The sequence below is a fragment of the Malania oleifera genome, chromosome 2 (genome assembly GCF_029873635.1).
Source record: "Malania oleifera isolate guangnan ecotype guangnan chromosome 2, ASM2987363v1, whole genome shotgun sequence".
In the NCBI taxonomy this organism is placed as follows: domain Eukaryota; kingdom Viridiplantae; phylum Streptophyta; class Magnoliopsida; order Santalales; family Ximeniaceae; genus Malania; species Malania oleifera.
This window is the reverse complement of record NC_080418.1, coordinates 85,765,087-85,780,788: the sequence shown is the minus strand read 5'-3', so window position 1 is coordinate 85,780,788 and position 15,702 is coordinate 85,765,087. Positions and strand designations below refer to the sequence as shown.

General features: G+C 35.2%; 1 protein-coding gene across 2 annotated transcripts in view; it reads left to right on the top strand.

The window, feature by feature from the left end:
* Positions 1-15,702, top strand: part of LOC131149522 (callose synthase 7) — a 98,205-nt gene that overhangs the window by 16,655 nt on the left and 65,848 nt on the right. For both annotated transcript variants that reach the window (XM_058100042.1, XM_058100041.1), the window contains exons 7-9: positions 13,549-13,641; positions 13,804-13,895; positions 14,059-14,182. In XM_058100042.1, the coding sequence (XP_057956025.1) occupies positions 13,549-13,641; positions 13,804-13,895; positions 14,059-14,182 (309 nt within the window). The remainder of the gene's footprint in view (positions 1-13,548; positions 13,642-13,803; positions 13,896-14,058; positions 14,183-15,702) is intronic.

Genomic DNA, 15,702 nt, shown 5'->3' with positions numbered 1-15,702 from the left:
TCTCAAAACAGCCAAATAGTATGCATTTACACATTTCAATAAAGCAGTGTCGTCCCAACTAAGTGTACATTTTATCTCAAACAAGTGCCAAATTCCTGCTTGGCCAACCACCGCTTACTGCAGAAATACCCTCCTGAGTAAGGGCCTTTCACCCAAGGGAAACACAATCCTTATTTGCTCAAATCCCACAAAATCATAGCCACAAACCGTATACAAAGTGCCTGCTATTTTACATAATAGCAATTCAATAGATACACATGCACATGCTATGTCATACCAAGTAAAACCATCATCCTCACGAGATGAATATCTATGACATGAAAATTTCCCGACTAAACAAAATATGCAGCTATGTTAACCAAAGGGAACATATATGTAGCCATATCGAGTAATCATGAATACAAGTTAAAATCTTTCTAACTAGTGATTCAATTCCATGCAAGATGGTTAATTTTATAAAAATACATAACCTTCACCCCTTTTGAAAAAGCTTTCATAGGGCTTATGCAGGGGTCTAGACCTCGTGAAAGCCCTACTATTTTGATGCTAAATCAAAACAAAAAATAAACAATACCAAGAACGTACAAAATGTATACATGCATACCAAACAAGTGAGAAATGCAAGAGGATTTGAGTTTTCTTTGTTTGTTATGATTGAATCTACAAAGTAGATTGCCTACATATCCTCAAATCAAACCATCTGTAGTTTGAAAACAATTTTCAAAATTAAATTTGAAAAGCAATCATTTCGAGGATCATTTTACAAAATCATTGTTGAAGATACTTGAAATCCTTGATTATATCTTGAAACCTTCATTGAAAAACGTTATATTCTTGATTAAGAAATAAGTTTTCTAGTGGATTGTCTATAAAATAGAGATTGAAAAAACAAGTTTGTACATGAAAAGTCATTTTTCTACCCTTAAGCTACTTTGTGAGTGATCATCATGAAATGATTTCTATTTTGTAAAAACTTCTAAAATTTTGTGGTTTTTTGGAAGGAGAACCACAAAACCGACTTGAAGTCCTAATTGAAGACTTGGAGAACACCCAAAAGCCTCATCATGGGTGCATGACTCCAAGGTTTTGTGAAAAAAATTTAAGAAACCTTTGAATACTTTGAGAGAAACATCAGTGATCATGTTTAATCTCATGTAAATTTGACTCTTTTTGTGGAAAAATCACAAAAACCCTTGTAACTTCATCACAAGACACAGTGATCTACACTTAGGAAAGTGTAAAAATTAAAAGTAAGGCAAAATCCCAAAGAAAAATGGAAAAAAGGTGCAAAATTTGCACCTCTCAGGATTTGGTGGTCTACCGCTTATTGAAAATTCAGAGGGTTGCTTGATCACTTGTAGCCACAACGGCTACTTCTTCAAATCTGCGCAAGCCGATCGACAGCCTGCATGGGCTGGTTGACCGTTTGTGCTGCAGATGCACAATTTCGTTCCGTTTTTGGCACTTTTTTCATGCATACTTATGCACATCTAAAAGAAGGAAAATACTACAAAACTAGATATAAAGCATCACAAAAACATAAGAGAAGTGAAAGAGATCACATACAAATCCTAGAACATGCTTCTAAGGATCAATGCATTAAAAAAATGAAAGAAGCTACATTGGAGGAAGGGTTAGGCACTGACCTTTGAGTGCAATTCCTCCCTGTAGACAAGTAAAGGCCTCTTCTTTGAGAGATCTCTCCCCAAATGCCTTTGAGCTAGTTTGAAGGAATAAGGTTTCTCCCTTCTTCTTCGAATCAAAACATTTTCTCTAGAGCCTCTTTTTCACAAATTTCCTCACCTTGTCCTTACTTGGATGTGCCCTAAACTCTTCCCAAGAGGGTCCTTTTATAGACCTATTGGGAGTGGAGGGAAAACTTTTTACAAATTTGAATTTCAAAATTCAAATTCGAAATGACTACCAATAACTACTAACCATCAACTGTCATCGCTGGCAGTTGACATGTGGCATCAAAGGGGCACGTGTGATGCCCAAAACTTTTATCCAATCGCGTGAGAGCAACTCAAAAATTCAAATTTGGGGCAAAACAGTTGACCGCCTTGAGGTGCCTGTAGGTTTTGGTCAAGTACTAGTTTTAGAGAAGATTGCTTAACTACCCCGACCGCCTTTAGCTTATTTTCCTCTTCTCTTTTTATTTGTTTCCAATTTTCATGTACTTCAAAAGGACTTTTGTTTTGAAAGGTTAAAAATGACTATCAACAATTGTCTTAAAGATTTATCTTTTGTGTTGCCTCTTGCTCTAGAAGGTTTACTTGGAATTAATATTTTTGAGGATGTTTCTTCTAAAGAACTGAAGGTAAAAGATGGAATTTTGCCTAATATAGTTGAAGAATCTGCTGAGAAAAACATTCAAACTCAGAATTTGTTGGATAGCTTGGGCCTCACGTTGTTTGATCATCGAGAAAATGAAGTTAGGCTTTGATTGTGGTGAATCTAAGGTGAAGAAGAATCAGATGGAATTGCGAATTTGAAGTGTTCGGTGAACTATGATGAGAAGGGATTAAAGAGGGGCTCTCTTGGATATGTTCAGCTTTTATTTTTTATTTTTAAATCTAAGGTGAAGAAGAATCAGATGGAGTTGCGAATCTGAAGTGTTCGGTGAACTATGATGAGAAGGGATTAAAGAGGGGCTTTCTTGGATAAGTTCAGCTTTTATTTTTAATTTTTAATTTTATTTTTTGTTTTAGCTATAGGACCGGATAACATCTCAATTGAAGTTTGGAAATGTGAAGGTGATAATGGAATTATATGGTTAGCTAAGTTATTTAATATAGTTATAAAAACCAAGAAAATGCTAGACGAATGGAGGAAAAGCTCTTTAATACCTTTATACAAAAATGAAGGAGATATTTAAAATTATAATAACTTTTGTGGAATTAAACTTATGAGTCATACTCATACAATGGAATTGTGGGAAAGGGTAGTTGAACAAAGATTTAAGGTTAGAAATGAAGATCTCGAAAAATTAATTTGGTTTTATACCTAGGAGATCTACTACAAAAGTTATATATCTTTTAAGAAGATTAATGGAAAAGTTTAGGGAAAAGGACTTGCATATGGTATTTATTGGCTTAGAGAAAGCGTATGATAGGGTATCTAGGGAAGTTCTATGGTGGGTTCTAGAAAAAAAAATGGTGTATATAATAGGTATATTGATGTCATTTAGGATATGTACGATGTAGTATTAACTAGCGTTAGGATTTGCTTTGAGCCCTTATCTTTTTTCCTTAGTGATGGATGAACTTACTTAGTGTTCAGAATGAGGTTCCATGGTGTATGTTGTTTTCAGATAATATTATCTTGATTGATGAGGGGTGGAGTAGAACCTAAGTTAAAATTTTGGGGAGAAGCTTTAGAATCTAGAGGCTTTAGGATAAGTAGAAATAAGATAGGATATATAAAATGTAATTTTAGTCATAAAGGGAGGAATATTGGAGACAAAGTTAAACATGGTGATGAATAAATCAATAGCATTAGTAGATTTTGATACCTTGGATCTATAATGCAAGTTGAAGGAGAAATTGAAGAACTTGTAATGCATAGAGTTAAAGCAAGTTGGGTAATAGGAGAAGTGCTTGTGTGTGCTGTGTGATCGTAGAATACCCTTAAAATTAAAAGGGAAGTTCTCTAGGATGGCTGTAAGACGAGCTATGCAATATGGATAAGAATGTTGGGCAACTAAGAAACAACATATCCAAAAAGTAAAAGTTGCCAAGATGAGAATGCTAAGATGGATGAGTGGTATAATGTTAAAAGATAAATTAAGTAATGAACATAGACGTGGTTTGGGCACTTGCAATGTAGGCCAAAAAGTGCGCTTGTGAGGAAGAGTGAATTAGTTACTGTGACAGGTAGTCAAATAGGTAGGGATAGACCTAAAATAACTTGGAATGAGATGGTAAGGATTTAATAGCCCTAAATTTGTCGAAGGAAACTGCCCATGATCACATAAATTGGCGGAAAAGGATTCATGTAGCCGTCCCCTCCTAGTGGGACTTAAGGCTTGGTTTGTTGTTGTTTATTTATTTTTTATTTTATTTGTATTTTTCTTTTTGTTCTGTGCTTTTATTTTTCTTTTTGTTTTTGAGGACTTAGTATCCTTGCTTTAATTGTACATTCTTTTTCTCAATATATCTTTTTTTATTATTAAAAAAAAATTATTTCCTTCCTAAAGTCTGGTACTTAATGGGTAATGGGGCGAGAATCCATTTTTTGGAAGACCAATGGGTGGGGGATATTCCTTTGTTTGGATGAAAAGGAGTGCTAGAATATTCAAAGGAGGGCGACGTTTAGTAACTTGTTTTGTAGTAAAGTGACTTATCTTTCTTCATTGTGGGTGTCTGCAAATGTTTTTTTTCGCCATATGTCTTTGGAAGACATGCTGCAGGACTAGTTTGCTCTTTTGCATTGAGTTTGGTTTTGGGTTTAGATTGTGAAGCTTGCAATTACATTTTTGATGTAAAGGGAGAATTTTATTCTCCCCGTGTTTTCATTTTTGTTTTATTATTTTTGTACATTCTGCCCTCTCTAATAAAATTTCTTTGTTTATCCAAAAAAAGAAAATAATGATTTACTATAAGACTTGACTCACTCTAAAAATGAGCAGCGCAAAGGCTATCCCAAGTATAGGAGTTCTGTCGTGTAATAATTAGCCCAAAAGGTCAGATCGTCTCCTCAGGGATTGCAGATTAATTTCAAACTCGCGTAAAACAGAAAGAAAAAAATAAGAAAACAGTTTACTAAACACGGTTCAGATTCAATTTCTTTGGGTTTTGAGATTTTGTGACGAAATTAAAACGAAGCAAAACATAAACTACGGACATCACATGCATAAAGTTAATGACAAGAAATGGATTACGGTAAATAAACGACGTGAAAATCAACACAACTAATATTTCTCACTCAATGATTCATCCACACAATAAAATAAACGATAACAAAATTAAATGAGTAAAACAATCCTACTTTTAAATATTCAGACAAAGAAATAAATCCTACATTTGAAATTTCGGACAAAAGATTAAACATGAAAACTTTATTACTCAAATTAAAAATTCAACCATAAAACCCTCAATCAAACCTTAACTTAAAAAAAAAAAAAAACTTTGCCCGATCAATAACTCAAACAAAACTAATACTCAATCCAACAATAGAATTAAACAAAAATAAACTAAATTTAAACTTCAACGATGGCTTAAATAAAACTAAACTAAACTCAAACAAATGCTTGCATAAAAAAAAAACTTGAATAAGGTATTTAAAATAATAATAAAGCAAGAAAAAAATAAAGAAACAAGAGAGAGAGAGAGAGAGAGAGAGAGAGATGGTAGCCGTAGGTTGGAGGAGAGATGCAGGTTCGGGTGTGCACAGCTTCCCCAAAGAGAAGACTCTCTGCTGCCCTGTTGTGGCTCTCTGCCCAAGAGAAAAGACCACCCTGCTGCCCTCTTTAAAACACCTTAAAGGCTAGCTAATAAAAACCCTACTCCCTCTTTAAGACCCTATGGACCTTCTTTTTGAAAAAGCTCCTGGAGACCCAGCACACGGATTGCAATTCGGCTGCCCTTTAGAAATCTCGCCCCAGCTTCTTTCAGTGCATTCTTGCATGGCCCATTCAAGATTGGGCCTCACGTGGCTCACAGAGATGCTCCAGCGCATGGGCTTTAATGTTCTCCAAGCCGGACTCCTTCATGTACATGGCTCCCCACAAGCATGAAGCCCACATTAAATGCATGCATGGCGCCCTTTCATATGCTTGTACACGGCCCGGCTTCACAAAAGCTCACGGAATCCTCTTGGAGTTCTCTATGCACACAGCCTTCAATGCTCACGGCCCAGCTGTGGCCTAGCTTTTTGCATGCACATGGCCCTTAAGCAGCTCACGGCCTCTTGCATGGCAGCCTCTTCAATGCATGGCAGGGCCTTTTCTTCATAGCCCACGTAATGGCATGGGTCCCTTTCACATGCATGGGCTTCTTTGGATTTGCGAGGCTTCACACAATATTTTTTTCTTTTTGATTCTCCTTTAAATGTCCAAGAAAGCCCTGCAATAATTAAGTACAAAAAGTCGTAAATTTATGGCAAGGATAGAATAATTATCTCAAGATTATCAATTGAGCTCAATGATTAAAATATTGAACATAATTAAGTATTTAATTAAAATTGTAACACTTAGCTAATGCATTTAAATACTTAATTACGCAACTTTGACGTGTAATCAAGACTTAACTCTAGATGGAAAAGATGTCTTAATATGCTTTCTTAATTGAAGTGCGAAGCACTTAAAACAATAAATGGACTTGAACAAGGAAAAAATGTTGTAGTTTTCTAAGGGAAGGATGGCCTAAATGATCATGCCATTGATATAGTTAAACACCATAAATAGAAATTGAAGAAGTCATATGACAAGAATTGAATCTACCACCACCATGATCGAAATAGTATAAGCCATACTTCTCAAGCCCTCCCCCAAAGTTTGGAGATTGTCAATAACACGATGAGATGAATAGAAGGTCACAAAAAAATTATTAGTTTAGTTGATTGACTAACTGATAACATGTTGAAGGGACATTTAGGCACAAATAACACAAGGGAACGAGGAATAGAAAGAAACAAAAGAATATTGCTACAACTAGAAACTGTTGTTGTCGAACCATTAGCAAGAGAAACGAGAGTGTAAAGTGGTGTATTTCAAGGACTAAAATAAATTAGTGACTACCTATAGTTACCAGGAGAAAGCTAACACCCTAGCAAAACACATATTGGTACAAACGTTCCCAAAGGCTAAATCTAAGAATCCTAATCTTTAATTCAAAAATTTTGACATAATATATATATATATATATTATTATTATTATTATTATAAGTGGAGAATTATCACATTATAATTCCATCCAAATTTCATTAGAGGAATGGAAGGAAACAAAAGAATATTGCTACAAATAGAAACTAGTGTAGTTGAACCATTAGCAAGAGTAATGAGAGTGTAAAGTGGTGGGTTTCAAGGACTAAAATAAATTAGTACTACCCATAGTTTCTTAAAAAAGCTAACACACTAGCAAACCACATATTGGTACAAACGTTCCAAAAGGCTAAATCTAACAATCCTAATTTTTAAAAATTTTGGCATATTATATTTTTTCTATTAGAAGTGGAGAATTATCACATTATACTTCCCCAAATTCATTATTTATTATTTCACAAAAGAAAATCTCTTCTAGAATTTGAAACACTTCAACATCCTCCCCAAAATATGCAAGTGCCATTACATATTTCCCGTCAATATATATATATTCAAGTATACACATATGTTCCATGTTTTAGAGCATATGTCACACCACAAATCCATACCCATTCCGAACTGCAACGTCATGCGTTTAGGTAACATTGGAACTACCTATGGGCAGGGGAGTAATATAGGAAAGCAACTGAATATTAGAAATAGAGAAGGAATTGAGAGAATTATAGGAGAGAAAAGTAGAAAGAAAGAACAAGAGAAGAATAGAGAATTATGGAAGAGAGAAAAGAGAAGGCTGTTAGGAGTAAAGGATAGAAAAAATGAGAAAACAAGGCCTAAAAAAAAAAAAAAAAAAAAGAGAGGGAGGGACAATTATTGCTAATTGTCCCATACAATACACCATTGTTTTAAATAGCTTAGTTAAGGCTCACCTTGAGGCTTGCCTCTAGATGAGGCATACATAAAACACCTTGAGGCTCAATCTAAAATACCAAATTCCAAAAGGGCTAATGCACTATACACTGAGACTTATGCATTTGTAAAAAAGACACGCCTTTTGCGCCTATTTAGTTGAGGCTTATGCATTTTGGGTTCGTGGAGGGAGGGAGGGACAGTTACTACTAATTGTCCCATTCAATTACACAATCGTGCTATTTTTACAACCAATACTACAACTAACATAAATAATTACAAAGTAAGCCCAACTAAAATATAGAATTATAGAACAACCCCAATTTACATAAAAAAAATTCACAAAATAACCCTTTATTAACTAAAATTATAAAATATCTAAATTTATTAATTTAAAACAAAATCCTTGATTTCTAAGTCTTCAAAAAAGCATGGTTGCCTAGAATAATTCACGAGTAATCCTCCTTTAAGGAGGCACTAGAATCAATTACGTAGGGTGAGGAGAATGAAGAGGCAAGAAGCTTGATTGTACCTAGATGGGCCATCATAGCACTAGATGTAGAAGATTGCGTTTGAAGTTGTTGAACCAAGTTGACAAGATTGTTATACTTGTTGAAATTGGTGTGATCCCAAGAGGGGGGGGGGGTGAATTGGAAATTAAAAAAATTCTTCCTAGGTTTAGCTAAGCCAGTAGTAGTAATATGCAACCTAGGGTCTGTCTAAGCTTTTCCCAATATTAGAGAAAAACTACTGAGCAAATATTTAAACAAATAAACCAATCTCAGTATTTCCCAACCATTCAAACCATGTATGTAAAATAATCAAGACAATAAATAATAGCATACATGTACGGAAATTGAAGTGCAGAAAATAAGGGAACACATGATATGATATCGGGGTTCGATCAATACTGCCTACGTCCCCGCCTCAAGCCCACAAGTAAGAGGATTCCACTAATGCTCGCTTACTGGGTGGAGAGACACCGTTTACAACACCCTCTCCTTTCCAGCCGAGGGAAACCCCAAGTCAAATTCACAAGGCTAACCCCAACTTTTATAACCTGATCCTTACGGGATAGATCAACACCCCCTCAGGCCTCGCCTGGAATTACAATCAGATAATATAAAATTTTTGTACAATTGAGATGCTTCTTACACTAAGCAGATATGTACCACAATAAGCACAATACAACCAATGCACTCAAATATGATAAGAGTGAATGCTCAAGTGAGTATATCAAATATTTCTCTTAATCAAATAAATTATATGATAATGTGAGAGTGAGACCTTTGATTCAATATAGTATATTCAATAAATGAATAATCAAAGGTGCTTTAAAAAACCCTAAGCAAATATCTCAAAATATTTTATCGAATATCAAGCACAATAGATATTAGGGTTTAAGCTTGCAAAAATATTTTTATCTAGAACACAAAGCAAGCTTTTGAATCTTGCAATAAGGATGCAAGTTCTCAAGCTATGAATAGTTTTTCCCAAGGGATATTTATGAATGAAAATACAATGGGAGAAACTTTAGCTAACTCTCAAAAAGTAATATTAACCAATACAAGTATGAGAGAGTTTAAGCTTTAAAGAAATGTATACATACCCACAAGATATGAGTATTCACTCAATCCTCAAGTTGCATTAACTTTGTAAATGAAGATGAAGAGCACAATGCACTTTTTCTAAAATATGTAATCAACAGAGTATGAGAAAGAGTTTTAACAATGAGCTTATGAAAATGTGGGAGTATGAAAGATTTTAGCACAATAAAATTTTCAGAGAATTTTTGGCTAATCACTTTTGCTAATCTCTGCAAATTTGGACAAATGAGGGAGTATATATAGTTTTTCCAAAAAATATAACCATTGGGGACTCAATGGGTATTTCTGAAAATGTTTAATTAAAAATAACTCAGTTTAACCACGGTAAAAATCTTGCCAACCCGAGAGGTTCGGTTGACCATATTCAAGGTTTGGTCTACTGTGGCACTTTTGAACTGCAGATATGGTCGACCATCTTGAGGCGATTTTGAACCCTTCGTAGGTTCGGTCGACCATGGCTAAGGTTCGGTTGACTGCACATATGGTTCGGTCGACCGTGGCCAATTTGAACTACACGGTCGGCTGAATAGTTGGGGTGTCAGACACGTGTTGCTTCAGTCGACCGAGGGCTGTGTGTTCAAAACAGAACGGTCGACCGTGTGAAGTCAATAGTGCTAATCATGGCTGAGCTATCAAGGGAAGAAGCTTGAGAAGAAGTCTTGGAACAATTTTTGGTGATTCGGCTGGTTTAAGCATATGCTTCATTCATTTATGGAATGTATTCACAGCAAGAATCTGATCGCGGATGGATCTTCTTAGGACTTAACCCAAACAAAAACTTGGCAGCCATGAACTCTCCCCATTGCCTCCTAATCATCACAATGTCGGGACTAATTGGTTGACAGATGCTGAGTTCCTGTCAAATACCCTTGCTATAACACTCAATGATGGACTTATTGGTCACATTTGAAAAATTTCTCATATAGACCAAAAACATGAGCTTGATTTTTTGTCTTGTGAGAAGCTTTCATGAAGATTGACCCACACGGCCTTGGCTGTTTTATGAAGTATTATGTTCGGAACAATGCATGGCTCCGTGCAATACCACAGTCACACAAGCAATTTGTCATTCTTTTTCGTCCAATCATATTAATCCTTGGAGATTGGAGATGGAGCAGAATGCAACCAATACTTGGACTTCCCTTTTGCATTAATGTACAAATGCACTGCTTGAGACCATAACTGATAGTTGGAGGATCCAACAAAGATGGCAGGGATCTGTTTGTTAACAAATAAAGAAAAATGCAGGCAACAGCTTTGTACCTACAATCGCCTGGCAATGTATATCAGTAAATTGCATCCAAGCTATCTGGATTTTGGAATCCATTCTGTAACTAGACATAGAAGTGATTCAAAGTGTCAAAACTTGATCAAAATAGTGTATGCATTAGTTTCTAATGTGTTTAACTCATGTAACTGTCATAATTAAAAATCTGATAATAATGGTTTATGCCCTCAATAAATTAGGGAAACTTCAGAGATCTTAACTAAATTAGGGAAATGTCAGAACTCTTTTAACTGCCAGAGGGAGATGCTCCAAATTGAGTCTCAATGCCATATGCCTATATGGGTGCCAATGTTAGCGCTTGCACATTCTGACTCTCAACACTGACTGCATGTTAGTTTCCTATCATAAATTGTGCAACCTAAGTTTTCCTTGGGTACTTTAATACCTGTTTGCTGTATGATTCTTGGAAAAACGTAAGAAAAAAAGAGTGAACAGTGCGAACAAAGTAAACATTTTTGAAGAACCCTCAAAGGAGGTCCACACTCCATGAAGGCTAAACAGCGAGAAAGTAATTAAAAATACCAGTATTTAGTAAAGAATAGAATATAGGTTACTTGAGTGTAGATGTTGTGCTGCTTGGAATGGTGAACTAAACTCTTGCCCCATTGATAAAAATGGCAGAACTCAAACAATTTTTTTTAAAAAAAATTTATTTACTGAGGGGTATTTTGGAGACGGCCATCAAATTAGAAGCTTTGAAAGAAAAAAATCACCAAATAAAATTATTGAAAAGTTTATTTGTATTGAGGTGGAATACATCTTGAAAGAATGGAGGTTCTTAGTTATGGCCTTATGGATGGTTTCAACCCCTTAAATAAACATCTTAAATTCGAGAACACCAAGGTATACCTCAGGTAGCGTAAGAAGTCCCTTATCGGTTGCACAATTGGGCGTTTGGTTTTGCAATCTTTCAACATTCCTAGGAATTTGACATCAATGGCATCTTATTCCTATACTTATGTTGCAGTAATCTCACATTCTTTAGGAATGTAGGTGCACAAAATGTGGGTAAGTTTAATGGGAATCCCTTTCTTGGGATCAAATTGCACTTGGAATTTTGGCTAGCTGGATGCTCCCATAATATAGTATTATTACACGCTTTTATTATGTTTAAAATAATAGACTATTATAAAAACAAAATTAAAATTAATAAGAAATGAAAGTAATATTATTACATTATAATATAAGATAACGACAATAACAAAACCAAGCCTTAGTCCCACTAAGTGGGGTCGGCTATATGAATCCTTTTTCGCCAATTTATGCAATTATGGACCATTTCTTTTGATAGATTTAAGGATATTAAATCCTTACTATTTCCTCCCAAGTTATTTTAGGTCTACCCCTACCCCTTCTACTGCCCCCCACAGTAACTAAGTCACTCTTCCTCACAAGTGCACTATATGGCCTACGTTTCAAGTGTCCATACCATCTGAGTCGTCCCTCCCTTATCTTATCTTCTATAGGAGCTACACCTAACTTACCACGAATATGTTCATTCCTTAATTTATCTTTCAATGTTATACCACCTATCCATCTAAGCATTCTCATCTCGGCAACTTTTACTTTTTGGATATTATGTTTCTTCGTCGCCCAACATTCCGATCCATATAGCATAGCTGGTCTTATAGCTGTCCTATAAAACTTCCCTTTCAATTTTAAGGGTATTCTATGATCACATAGCACACTCGAAGAACTTCTCCATTTTACCCAACCTGCTTTAATTCTATGCATTACATCATCTTCAATTTCTCCTTCATCTTGCATAATAGATCCAAGGTATCGAAATCTACAAGTGCTATTTATTTCTTCATCATCAAGTTTAACTTTGTCTACAATATTTCTCCTATCATTACTAAAATTACATTTCATATATTCTGTTTTATTTCTACTTATCCTAAAGCCCCTAGATTCCAAAGCTTCTCTCCATAATTCTAACTTAGCCTCTACTCCGTCCATAGTTTTGTCAATTAATACATTATCATCTGCAAACAACATACACCATGGAACCTCCTTTTGAATACTCCTAGTCAATTGGTCTATCACTAAAGTAAAAAGATAAGGACTCAAAGAAGATCCTTGATGTACACCTATGGTAATTGGAAATTCTCTAGTTTCTCCATTTATAGTCCTTACACTAGTCATTACTCCATCGTACATATCCTTAATAACATCGGTATACCTACAACATTATAATATAATATAATGGTTGAAATTTTTATGCCATATTGCCCCGAAATATTTTGGCTAATTAGATTATTAAGTGTTGAATTTTTTTAAATTTATGATGGTTGAAAGTTTTAGGACATGGATTCAATTAGGTACATATTCTTAGGTGGTTTTTGCATTGAAATTATAATTATTCTTCATATACCCTTTATACACTTGTCAAGGATATAATGGTCGAGTTCTCAAAATTCCTATCATGATTCCCACGTTGTCAGATTCGCTTGTTGAATTTTTATTATATAAAACTAACTAGTTCCCATGTTGAACCAAACACATGGGTATCCTAAACATTCCTTGGAATCGTATAATGCAAACCAAGCAAGCATTCCATTTGAATGAGGTTCCTAGTAATGTCTTTCCATGGGGATATTTTTGATTTTGCAAACCAAACGCTCCCTAGAGGATATTTCTTGAAGAAACATATATATGCGCACATGCGCACACACACATGGCCATAGACCTAAAAAAGTTTTTTTTTTTTCCATACCTACGTTTTTCTCACTCATTTTGTATTATTAAATGCATAAACTATAAAATTACCAAATGATGGCCACATAGCAACGTGTGGGTTCCAACACAAGTTATGATGTGATATGCCCGTAACTGTTATTTTGATGTGGCAATAAAATTGCCCTCACCAAAATCTCCTTGAGCTCATAATTTGTAGACTCATAGCATCATAGCTTAACCTTTTAGGATCATGCATCATCCTGATTTGATAATGTGTTAATGTTTCATCTCTTTTGGGATTGAAGAAAGGAAATGTTGCAAATCAGAGGGAGCACTTAATTTTGCTTCTTGCAAATGCTGAGGCAAGGAGGAATAAGAACCATCAAGAGCATGACCAGGTGAGTGTAGCATGCAATATTTGTGCTTATGTATTTTTGTTTGTTTGTGTATATGGCTTTTAAATTTCAATTTCTTCTTTTACTTAATAGCATGCTTTATAGCAGTTCCTATTTATGCCTATTTATGTTCAAGATTCTGAACTGGATGAGAAACTTATGCAGCTGGGTAGTGCCACAGTTCAGAATTTGATGGATACAATTTTCAAGAACTACTGTTCCTGGTGTAACTATTTGCATTGTAAACAAAATATTCAGTAAGTTTACCTTTTGCCACCTAGGTTGATCACAAACTAAATTTGTCTAAAGATTAGTTAAGTTGAAATGGAATCATACGACATGTTATTACTTCAGTGCGTATATTTTTTACATGTTTCTTTAATGTTGTTTCTTTCTCTCTTTCCTCATTTTTCTTTGAAGGTTTCTTCAAGGTGCTGATAGACAACAGTTAGAGCTTCTATACATTGGACTTTATCTTCTTATCTGGGGTGAAGCTTCAAATATTCGTTTCATGCCTGAATGCATTAGCTATATTTTCCACCACGTATGTTTCCTTGTTTAATTTTTATTTTTGTTTTGTTTTGTTTTGTTTTATTTTTCTTTTTATTTTGTTTTGTTTTGTTTTTTTTTTCTTTGCATTTTATGTCTACTTTGCAGTAGAAAACCTTTGTTCAACCATATATCAAAATTGGTAGGAATATAATTGAGCATTTTCAACAAGAACCCGTCTCCATTTTCTCACTAATAATTCATCTTCGTTTTAGGGTTGGTCTTTAATTTTTACATTTTATATTTTAGAGGAAGTTGCCCTAGGTTGTGAAGAAGAGTGAAATGGATTCTTGTTATTGACCCCTTTTTAGCGGTGTTGAAGTATTTGGTGATCTAGAAGACCTAATTGCAATGACAGACCTCATCCTCTATTTATAATATATATATATAGAGGCCGTGCTTTGGTGTGATGGCAAGTGCCTCCACCTCGGTACGGGTGGTCTCGGGTTCGAGACTTGGGAGCGGCCTCTCCAAAAATGGGGGTAAGGCTTGCCGACATCCACCTCTCCCAGACCCCACTCAAAGTGGGAGCCTTGTGCACTGGCTACGGCCTTTATATATATATATATCGAGTACATAAGAATGGCCACAATACCCTCACTAACTAAATTACCAAAAATAACCAGCAACACTCACCATCAAGCTGGAGCATAGATCTTTAGATTTCACTTGAGTGGTTGTTATGAGCTTCTGCGCAAGTTTTTCCCGACTAAAGTGACTATCAACTTCAATATGCTTTGTGCTCATGGAAAACTAGGTTGGAGGCAGTAGGCAGTAGGCAGTATGCAACTTGTTTATTACACATCAAGTCCATAGATTGAGAATGTGGAAAACCAAGTTCTTTCAACATGTTCTTTAACCAAACAAGTTCACATGTATTTTGAGCCATAGTGCTATACTCTGACTCAGCACTTGACATGGCCACGATAATTTGTTTCTTACTTTCTTATCATACCAAATTACACCAAGAAAAATATCCAATTGTGGATCATTTGTTGGAAAATGACTCATCCCAATCTTCATCTGTGTATCCATGAATAAACATGTGACCCAGATCCTAGTATAAGAGATTCTTGCCAGGTGCACCTTTGAGATATCTCAAGATGCAAGTTACAACAATCTAGGACTCGTTCTTGGAGAATTAAGAAAACACTTGTTGTGAAACGTATATTTTTTCGAGTAACTATAAGATAGTTTAACTTTCCAACAAGTCTCCAATACCGTCTAGGGTTAACCAACAGATCACTGCTAACTGTTCGTGTGTGGCTTGGACCCCAATAGTCTAGTCTCATGCAAGAGGTCAATAATATACTTCCTCTGACAAAACAGTTCCCATGCGAGACCTAGATACTTCTATACCCAAGTATTTCAATGGTCCTAAATTTTTGGTCTAAAATTTGATCTGTAGCAAAACACTTTAGGTGCTAGATACCTTTATCATCATCACCAATAATCACATTATCATTCATGTAGACAACAACCAGAATCCTCTCGAATGAGGTATGATGATAAAAT